At 26.1% G+C, this 12,087-nt stretch overlaps 1 protein-coding gene across 1 annotated transcript in view; it reads left to right on the top strand.

Moving 5' to 3' along the window:
- The window catches only part of LOC129613465 (breast cancer anti-estrogen resistance protein 1), a 105,603-nt gene that overhangs the window by 66,229 nt on the left and 27,287 nt on the right, over positions 1 to 12,087 (top strand). Inside the window, exon 3 of the mRNA XM_055527547.1 lies at positions 3,537 to 4,004. Within this exon, the coding sequence (XP_055383522.1) occupies positions 3,537 to 4,004 (468 nt within the window). The remainder of the gene's footprint in view (positions 1 to 3,536; positions 4,005 to 12,087) is intronic.

The raw sequence follows: 12,087 nt of genomic DNA on the forward strand, positions 1-12,087 counted from the left end.
ACCCCGGCCACTATCTAGTAATCTATTAACGTCTAATGATATTTTTTTTTTTGGCGTTGAGGTTATGTTCGCCTCCAATAAATCTTCATTAATTATTTTATTTTTGAAATATTCTTATGACAGTTAAAAGTTTTTTTTAACTTCATTTTCCAGCATATTTTTTTACATAAAATGATTTGCAAAATAAATTTCCTTCATCGTTATACTTACTTCATCATCATAATTTTTTTTTCTTGCTAATCAATAATTTTTTAAGTAATTTGAAGGAAGTTTAAGTAGGATATTAGAAGCAAATATTTATATACATATACACACTCAATACAGAATTTATAGGTTAGGAAATTAAATTTTTTTGTAATGAAATTTACTATACACTATTTGGGAATTTGAGGAACGGCTATACAGTTATTCGAATTTAAATGATATTTACTTTTACTTCCATGAATGAGAAGAAGGAAGGAGGAGCAGTCGGGAATTAATGACTTTTGAAATTTGGATTTTTCAAAAATATTAAAATATTTCACTTTTGCTTCTGGTTTTTTTTGGTTGATAGAACTATGATGAACTGACCTTTTATATAAAGGATGATTATTAGAATATTTTAATGTTCGCATACGAGGAGAAATAACACGGAAACAAAACTTTTTCTGGTTTTTGATTAAACCTAAATTATACTATATTGTGAATTTAATGGTATTCAAATGATTTTCAATAATATTTTATGCATTCTCATTCAAATGTAGATTTTTATTTATTTTTAGGTCACCATATTATTATATGGGCGAAGGAAATCCCAGAATTTTATATTCATTTTATTTTTGAATAACTTAAAATAGTGTACCCTAGATCTACATACTCGTATATACACGCAACATATTCAATTTTCTATTTCTATATAAAATTATTGGAAATATTGAATATTTTTTAAAAAATTTATTTGTGTATGTGAATAAATTTTTAACATTCTTGTTTTTTTTTGTAGCCTCTTGAATAATTAACACAAGGTGATTTATAAATTATATTATAAAAAAAAATATACACAGGAGATTATTAAAAATTTTTGTATGTGGCACAAGCAAAAAATTTTATATTTTTATATTATAATTTATGATTATTAATTTGAATTTTCGAAATTTACAGTTAGTTAAGAGATTTTTTTTATTATTAATTAAAATATTAAATTTATGCGAATTTCTTTCGATTTAACCCAAATTTTGGCAAATATTTTTTGTTATAGAAATATAAAAAATTGTTTGCAAAAAAAAAAAACATTCATGCAAACTTGTATAGTTGCCACAAGTATTTGAAATTGTCAGTAAAATTTGCTAAAATTTGGAGTAACTGAGCATATTTTTAATATTTTATTGCAATTTTTATACTATATTGAAGTATTTTTGGGTCCGAGAACACAATTAGGGGAAAAAAACAAAATCAATCAAAGATGGAGCCAATATTTAGTACATATCACAAATCAGATATGAATTTACAAAGGCAGTTGTTAATTTTTTAATATATTTCGGGATAGAATTAAGAGTGGCTTAAAAATTGAAGTATAATATACAAAAGATAAAGTATTTTACCCACCACAACGGCTGAACAGTTCGGAATCGGTACATTATAATATATTCTTGTTTTTAACTCGATTCAAGGCACCCCAATTACACTGCGCAATATTCTGTTCGCCATTCATGGCAAAATCTACACAATGATATTATGCCATAACAACTATCAAACCAAATTCACAGTTAAGCTGCTAAAAATTCGGACTAAATTTTGTTTTCGTGATTGATATTGATTCTTTAGCCTTAAGAACAGCAACTAAAATCTCTGAACTTATTCAAATTTATATCGTCGAATATATAGTCACAGCAATATTCTATAATGTAAATTCTCAATAATCTCCTTATACGAACAATAACAGACAGATTTCTCATCTAATGAACATAGAAAATTTAAAAAAAATTCTAAAATCTTAATTATTCTTATAAATTCTTAAGTTTTTTTAAATCTTAATAACATAACTTTATTCAAAATAAAATTCTACTCTCATAATACTATGTTGTTATTTGATACCATCAATATGAAATTCTTTAAATAATTTAAAATTACATTGGTTTTTACTTAACAATTTTAGAAAAAAAAAAACAAAAATTCTTGTCCTTCTTCTCGACAGGAAATTTTTCCTTTTAACAAAATTTAAACCCCAATCAATCATATTCCAATTTTACTACAGACTCTATAGATCTTTAAGCAGAGAGTGCAAGCGATTATGTAAAAAATGTGTCTATACCTTAGAAATAAACAGCGTCATGGTATTTTATATAATTTATAGTTCAGATAATTTATTTTAATTAAAATCAATATAATAATTTCAATGCAGTCTTCTGAACAAGTTTTCAATTCACTAGCAGCTCTGCTATGCCCGTATATATAGAATGTGAACTCGTTTTTTATCTATTGTGTAAGTCTATATAAAATATCTTCTGGTTCTATTAAGATTTAATCATGCAAAATATTTTCCTTTTTTTATCTTTTCAGTTTTTGCTTTTATTTTTTGCATAATATTCTAATTAATTTCATGTTTTACTCTATAATTTTAAATATACCAGCTATAGCAGTATGCAAGTGTAAAACTATACACAAGAATAATATAAAAAAAATTTTAATTACAATCACTTGAGATAATTAAAAAATAACAAGAGAACGTTTATTTTTTTTTTCATGTTTTAAAACACCTTTTAACAGATTTTTACTTTTATTGATTTATGAAAAAGGGTTACGGTAAAACCATAGACATAGATTTTTTTTAGAAAAATGTTATTCAAATTAAAATGTAATTGTAAAGGTTGTAAGAAAGTCAACATTTAATTAATTGTACCAGAACCGCCCATGGTTCGCCTTGGTTAAGAGTTGCCCAAATAATACTTCCAAGAATCCGATTTTACGAAATTCAGTTTCTTAGTCACAATTTCTCTTTCATAACTTCTCTTTAAGACGAATCTAGAAACTGAAGTCCGAATACAATTAAGGCGACAAATATCTAACCATCAATAATTATGCTACACTTCTCAAGAACTGACAAAGGCATTTCTGCAGAAAAGCAAAATGTGACATTAAGTACGAACATTGTGATCGGCCGAAAGTGATTATGAATTTACTTATAGTTACATTTCATGTATATACCTTGTGGATTCCTCAGGAATACATTGAAAATAGTGATGACTAGCTTATAATTAAGGGCACAAAAGCAGGAAAGCGTTATCTCCAAAAACTAACGTGCTAACTGAACTGTAATAATTTTAAAACAAAGTATGTTGCCTTAATTGAACATGATCAAAAAGCTCTTACTTGCAAAAATTTTAATAAAAATTCAACTTGCTTCCCAAATATGTTCGCCAAAAATGTTCGCCACTACTATTCCAAATATGCACTTTCGTTGTAATTTAATAAATATTTCAATTTTTAATTTAATATTAATTTTTTTTATATGCTTAACAAATTTTTAATTTATATTTTTTTTCTCAATTTATTTCTAGGGTATATGCCCAGGGAATCGTTTACGTGTTATAAATTCATATGATTCTGGTTGTTTTTCACCATCACCATCATCATCACCATGTCCGTCATCATTGGGTGCATCAACAGCAACGTTAAACAGTTCAATATTATCATCATCAGAAATATATGAGAATACATCATCGACAAATGGTAGTGCTGGTGGTGGTGGTGGCAGTGTTGGTGGTATTGGCATAAATGTTAATGGTATGCCAATAAATTCAACATTATTACAATATGATAAATTAAGTATGTTGAGTATGAATAGCATTAACAGTTGTAGTTTAAGTTTAAATGGCAGTAATAGCAGTTACAGTGGTTATAATAATAGTAATAATAGTAATCAAATCTATAATAATTATAATAATAACAGCAACAATAACAACAGTCAATTTAGTCAAAAATACTATCAAGGAAAACGAAGGTCATGGCATATTACACCTCATAAGGTAATTTTATAATTTTCTTAATATTTTAAAAATATATTTAAATTTTATTAAATTTTATTACATAAAAAAAATTTTTTTTTACTATTATCGTATTTTTTTTATTATTATTACCTGTTCTCTTTATGTTTAAAATTCTTTACAATACCAGTATTTTCAATTAACTTTTATGATAATGTGATGGTAGTAGTAAATTGTCTTGAAAAATAATATTAAAAAATAAAAACAGAAAAGAACAATGATTGTGCCTTGGGCCGTTTATTTTAACACGCCAACCAACTTTTTTAACACCTTTGAATCATTGAAATTGCAAAAATAAAGGGAAAAAAAGATTTTTTTAATTTGTCAAACCATCTGTTTTGAAAAATCATACATTTTTTCTTGGCATTTCCGAGTATATTATCCGAACTAGATTGCCTTTTATAGGTTTTAGATGAATTATATTGAACAAATTTTGTTATTATTCAGCTAAAATATGAAAAAATGTGAAGAATGTTTGCTGTTCTAATTATATAATATCGAAATTGTGATATGGATTGTAAATTAAAACATAAATTGTTGAAAGCAGACGTGTTTATACCGTAATTATAAAGTAACGCAAAAATATTCAATGACTAATTTCCTTAAAAAAGGTACAATATTGTACAATGTAATTGAATTTGTGGTTTTCGTAATGACTTTATATGCAAAACCGCTAATAAAACAAAATATTGAAATATTGTGCTGGTATGACCAAAAAAACTGCAATATTATCGTAATACATGGTATAAAAGTGTCGTGAAGGCAAGATTGTAAGAAGACAGTAAAAACTCGATTTATGTGTATAACAAATTATTCTTTATTTTTTTAATATGCCATGGAACATAGAGTTTCCTCCCAAAGCAATGTATCGAGTCATCATTTATGACAATTATGAGAAACTCATAAGAGTACTATAACAACAGTTAAATATAGACCAAAATGCTAATTTAGAATGATAATCGTCATAATGATTTCTCCGAATAAATTATTAAAACTTCGAATATCTTCTTATTAAGTTTAATGTTTACTTCAATTGTGTTAATATTACGTAAGCGTTTTAAAACCTTGTACAGATCACTATAAGGTTTCGCTGGACCCAATTATATCATACAACTACGAAGATAAACGAATTCACAAGTTTTAAGGTCAGTGTGAAAAAATGAGGCACGTAAAGAATTGCAACTCAAATTCATCATTGCAATTAAAATCACTCTTTGTTTCCCCTAACTGTTTGCCTGAGTCTTTTTGGTTTACATCAGACGTTTACATCAGTGATTATGAAAAACTCATCGGGGAACTCATTGGGGTCATAGACCAATTCTGCACGCAAAATTTTAAATTCATACTTTATCGGCAATTCAATGGGACATGGTCCAAAAAGTACATTTTAGCCAGTTGCTAGAAAGAAACAAATTTATTTCATAGTTAGTTCTTAATGCGGCAACACTGATAATGTGATTTATCATAGTGCCCATATGGCAAAGAAAAGAAATCAAGCAGCAGGTTTTTTAGTTTTTTTTTTTTTTTTTTTCTACCAATTTGTATGGCTGGTTGTTTTTTTTTGTTAAATTTTGGCGAATGAACTTTAAAATATGAGCTTTTTTTTATTATTTCTTCATTTTTTTTGTTTTGCCTTTCCAAAAAATGAAATGTTTTTGTTTGGTTTTCAAAAAAAGGCATAAAAAGAAATCAAGTAAAAAAAAAACCGGTCGATTTTTTGATAGTGTAGCGAGTTTTTTTTTGATTTTGTTTTATTTTTCAATATTTTAAAGTTTATTTACAGGCTTTTGTCTTATAAATCTTTCAAGTTTTTCATAATTTGCAATAATCTTATAACTGGTGATATACCAAAAAAAAAACCCCAATATAAACAACAACAAAAAGCTTAAAAAGCATTCTATAATTTTAAATATCGACGGCACCATATCGTGAATTGTATTTACTACTACTGCTGCTGCTGCTCTATTGTGATATTGGGAACACAATATAAGAATGATATCATCCCAAAGTTATCTCTCACCATTAAATTTCAGTTTTATGGGGAATTTCAAAGATATCTGGTAGTCGTCGTCGTCGTCAATATTTCTGATTTCCTTTTAATAAATTTTTTTGTTTTATTGTTTTTGGGATTGGTAAATTTAGATTTGTTGGTTTCTTATTATTAAAATCACGAATTTAAATGATTGTACCGAAAAAAAAAACAAGAACATAAAAAAGCAAAGGCAATTTTTGGCATAGTTTTTATGTTGCTTTTTTTTTCTGTGTTTTTAAATTTCAAAAACTTTGGTTAGACTCAAAATATCTTTGAATTTTTAAATGAACTTTATTAGAATTTCAAAATAGTAGCGTTTTTTTTTCATTAGCTATTCTTCAATCATTGGAACTTTAAATTTTGATATGAAATTAAGAAATCTTTAAATACTTTGTATGAGTATTTCGTGATATGAAAAAGAAAGAAAAACTTGAATTATGTGGTAGTAAATCTTTTTGAACAAAGTTAAAAATAATGAACTATAGGTAGGAATGGTTAGTGTTCTGTTAGTTAATTTGAAAGAAAAGACACTATTGAAAAAATAACAATGCGACACTACCATTATTGCATGGACTATGAACTTTTAGCAATAAGAAGTAATATTGTAGTTATAAAACAAAATTATTTGAGGGAGGCTGAGAATAAGGTACGGCACGGTACGGTGGCATAATGTAATAATTTCAATTTGACTCTTTGATTCTCTATTTGTTTATTTTAAAATTTTATTAATACTTTTCTAAAGTTACTTAAATTTTCAAAATCGCTGGATGTTTTTCCAAAAAACATTTAATTTTGTATCCATTTTCATTTATAAATATGTAAATTTGTAAATTTCTAGCTCATATTCACAAACCCTACAACCCGTAGTTTTTTGCAGAATAGTCCAAATTGAATTAATTTTTTCTGGTTTGCAGATTTGAATTACAAGACGAGCTCAAATATTATAATATCTCGATTTTATGGTTTAGTATAAGTAGCCTTATTGTCACATGAACAGTATTTTGAGACAAGCATTCAAATTCATGCACGTAATCTAACTAATAAAAAATTGCTTTCCTTTACCGGAATTAACGCGATTATACTCCCCAATATTTCACTTTTTCGTACACACAAATTCGTGTTTTTGTCCAAATATAATAAATAACTAAAAGGAAATCTTAAGCAAAAATAAAACTAAATTAGATTTACTTGTTCTACAAGTACCGGATACAATTCTTAAATTCCTTCCTATTTTTCTTCATGTCAGTCACAAATAGGTACTTCAAGCAGCAGCAATTAATTAAATAATTTCCATATAGGAGCAGTAGTTTCCCCCCTTTAAACTGCACTTCTGCTCATATACAAATTACTCCACCAGCTTTTTCTTAATTTGAAAAAAATTATTCAATAAAATTTTTATTCGATAATAAAAAATATATTGTGGTCATTCGGATTGAGAGCAAAGTTCATTTTTTGTATATAATAGCAACCCAATAAACTGAAACACAAAATTTAACATTTTATAAATGACACGCCGGACAGATCATGTTACAAATAAGTAGGTACGTAGCTATAAAAAAAAAATAAAAATTATTTTTCTTACTCAAATCATTTCAGCACTCAATTTAATGGCACACTTTCTGCAGACTTAATTTGACTCTTTTCATTTTTCTATCTTGAAATCTTTATAGCCCGTTTTGCTTTTTATACACTACAAATAATTTAAGAGTAAAATTAAAATCACCTTTTTTTTTTGCTTCTTCTTTGTACAAATCATTTTGTTTGCGTGTTGAAATTTGTTTAAAAACTAAAAGTTATATTTCATTTCATAAAAAAAATGGCAAATAAAATAAAGAAAATGAAAACCTATGTAAATGAATCGCGAAATTTTGCACGGAAAACCAAAAAAAAAACCATGTAAACCTCACTTTTATTGCATAAAAATCTCAACCAAAAAACAAAAAAAAAACCAAGTATTGCAAATAATAAAGAGTAGCTAAAAACCAATTGTACAATAATTACATTTTGCAAGATGATGAATTGTTAAGTCATGTGGGCAAAAGAAAAAAAAACAGCAAAAGAGCAGTAAAAAAGCAGCAAAAGAAAATAAGAAACGTGAAGCAAAAAGCTGAAAATTCACTTTAAAAATATCACGAATGTTATAAAAGCGAGAAAGTGAAATTTAGTATTTTTTCTTATAGTCAAAAAAAGTATAGAGTAAAATATAAGAAATGGTATCATATGATTTGTATAAACACACCTAATACATACATACACATACATATTTAATATTCATATTCAAATAAACCGATGTAATAATGGTGTAGGTCTGTCTGGTTTTCTTTGTACAATATAATAACAATAATAATTCGTGATTTAAGCGAAAAAAACTTACCACACATACCTATATAATTAAGTATAGTGATAGTTCACTAATAAAAGTGTACCGTACAGGCACAATGCAGTTAATTTAACAGTTATTTTTTAATTGTATTTGAAGAAAAAACAAAACAAATTATTAACCAGTTTTAAATTTCTCATGCTCACAAAAAATATAGTGAGTAACATAGTAATGGTTTATTAAAATAGCACATTTTTACCGGGAAAAAAAAAAATTTTTTTTTCACTCCTAGTGAGGAGCATAGGGCCCTAGTTTCATTGCGTCATAGAGTTTTAACTAGGTAGGTGACTAGCCTGCCCTAGTTTTTTCTTTTCGTATTAAATATTTAAGTTTATTAAATAAAATTAGAAAACCATATATTGTTGCATACTTTTAGGGAACAAAATTTGAATAATGTGTTTAACATAATCACTATGTGATAGAAATATTTATTTTAAAAGTTTCAAAAACTTTATTATAGACGCGAATCATTCACATGAATTGCTTTGTGTTTAAAATACCAATGTCGAACTTTTTACGATGTGTTATCATCATCATTCAATACTCAGAATATGTCCCATTTCCCAACGATAGAACTACAAAAAGTATATGAGATAAATTGTAAAATTTTTAAGACATTCGTGATGTTCGGTATATCGGCATTATAGGATTTGGACGGGCTCTAATTTGAGAGTAGGGCAATTTGTTTGTGAATTTTATCTCGGATTTTTGTAAAAGAACACATGGGGCGGATACAGAGCGAACGGATTGCCGGACTTCAACATTAATTTTAAATTTGTTTAAGAAATCAGCCGCAATTGTATACAAATGGTATATAAATCATAGAATCAAAACACGTATACGAATTTGTAAACATACTGTAATTATTTTAATACAGTTATTACTGTATGCTTTGCTTAATTATTATGCCTTTTTCTTTTTAACTTATACAAATTAACTTTTAATTTCATTTATTTCAGTATAGACTAAAATTGTCTTAATCGTATATATTGTATGATTTTAAATGGTGATTCAAATAGGTTGAAAAACATGATTACAATGTTCCAAATTAAAAAAAATAAAGGCAAATAATAGTATAAATATAAATTAATGTTAACTAATTTAGATTATACTTATAGGTACACTAATTTAGATAGATTAAAAACGAAAAAAATAACATTATAAGAAATGAAAATGCAAGAATTTATTTAACCATTTGGTTCATCAATTGTATAGGAAAATTTACATTGTTAATCCTATATGGCAAGTATATTTGTGTTTGTAAGTGTATTTCAATATCTAACTATTACTCCTATATTGTTAGCTTGTGTCATAAAACGTGTACTATTATGAAGTCACGAGAAAAATAATATTGAATTGAGTACACCCATGGTAGGTAGGTTTTTTCTCTGTTTTTCAAATAAATTCTCTTAACTGGTTCACCATATATTCAATAAACCTTTTATGGTAAGTTGAATTTAATCACCTACTTATTTCTAATATTATTTGTCATTTGCATTCTTATATATTTGCATGTTTAGTTGAACATAGAAATGTTTTCCATAATATTCATCCTGCAACCCCATAATATCTATTTGAATATTTCCATAACATTGTTTTGGCTTATATTCAATATTTTTATTCCAATTTCTTGTATTGTTATAGGTGGATGCTTTAATACAGAAAATTAAAGTGAATTATTGGTTGAATATCGATTATTAGTTAGATATCGATTATTATAGTATTATGATAATAAATACCGTTATGCCATTAGGAATGTGTTAATTCTTATACTAGGAAGAACACAGTTTCCAGAACTATACTCTTGGAATATATCAGAACTTTATTGTTCATGCAGCTTTATAATATGAAATCTAATTATATATCATAAATTTCATATTATAAGGTTTTACTTGCAATTAAATAAAGTTTGATGTTCGAATATCCATAACTCAATTGTACCAATAAATTTTCCACTCCAAATCCAAAATGTACCAAACAATTTTCCAATAAAAATTTTTTTGATGAATTTCGTATAAAATGTATTTTGTTCTGAGAATTTCGAGAAATTTTCATTGCAAATATCCAATGAGCCCATATTATTCCAGCGTGTTTTCCTTTAAGAGTACCATAAATGTACCATAGTATCCAACAAATTTTCCGCAGAATCCAATTTAAACCTCAAGTTTTTATATTAAAAGCTAATCATGGTTTACTCCAGCGTCTTTTTCATATATACACTAAATTGTTTGAAAAATTCTCCACGCATTTTAATGGAAAACCATTTTGATTTATTCAAATCATCATTGGAATAAAATTGTTATATAAAAAGATTATATTTGGATTAGATACGCTAATTTGTGTTGTTATAAAGCTTTTATGTCACATTTTTTTCACAGTGCAATTTATATAATTTTAGAAAATCCAATTAGCAAAAAAAAAATTAGAATGATTTATTAAACAGTAACAATAATACACACATACGCCAATAATTTATGCAATAATAGTGTTAACATTATCTATTCCATATTCTATATTCTAATTTACAAGCTTAATGACGAGATAAAATCAAAATCAAAAATAATCCCATAAAAGTACAAAATTTATTCCTACATTACGACATCAAAAATTTTGTAACCATAACAAGGTACACGTATGTACACATTGCAGTGCGACAATATTATTTAAGGATAATAAATCTTTTACGGTTTATAGATCAGAGACTAAAACCAATTCAATCCAAACCGATAGATGCAAAAAATATTTAATAAATTTTAATTAGGTCAACATTATATTTAAAATTTCTAAATGAATGCTTATGTCTAATTAAGGCAGAAAATTTACAAATAAAATTCAATAAATTTTGCAATTATTAAGAAATAATGAAAATTTTTTTGGGGAAAAAACAAAATTTATTATCAAAATAATTTCCAATTTGAAATGAAAAATGACACAATGTTGTGTAAACTGGGGAAATTTTAACTTTATAATTGCAACGAATAAAACATTGAATTTTTGTTTTCACAGACCTATATACAATAAACGAATTATAAATGAGGTCCAGCAAAAACATTAATTATTTTTGAAATTTTTCGATACTAGTGTTGTAAAATTTTCGACTAAATTGTTTAATTTCTATAAATCAAGTTGGTATTTTAATTAAGTCACTTTTATAATTGGAAATTTTAAATTTAATGAAAATTGAGGTGATTAAGTTTTGATGAATTTTAGGGTAACCGTATATGAAATATTAAAATTTTTGAATTTAGTCTAAACGGCAACATCTTGAGCTGTTTAAGAAACAGTAGGGAAGACTACCCTTAAGTAAACAGTACCCTTACTTATATTTGTCTTTGATTTAATTTTTATCGCACTTACTTATAGCGTCCGTGAAAAGACAATGAAATGAATAGTTTTTCAAAAATAATTAGTTTCATAAGACTTGCCGTTTAGTTCACAAAAACATTGAATGAAATTTAATTTTGGGTTTGAATTTCGATGAATTATTTTGTTCTAAGAAGTAAGATCTTCCTTAAGTATGGTATTCTAAACAAAAAAACAAATTTGGATTTCAAACCAAATATATGTGTTGTCGTTGTTCGTAGCTAGTTTTAGCACAATACACAATGTGAATATTCTTACAAAAAAAAAATTTGAATTAAAACCACATCACA

This window comes from Condylostylus longicornis, unplaced genomic scaffold (assembly GCF_029603195.1).
Source record: "Condylostylus longicornis isolate FDR11 unplaced genomic scaffold, ASM2960319v2 ptg000084l, whole genome shotgun sequence".
Classification (NCBI taxonomy): domain Eukaryota; kingdom Metazoa; phylum Arthropoda; class Insecta; order Diptera; family Dolichopodidae; genus Condylostylus; species Condylostylus longicornis.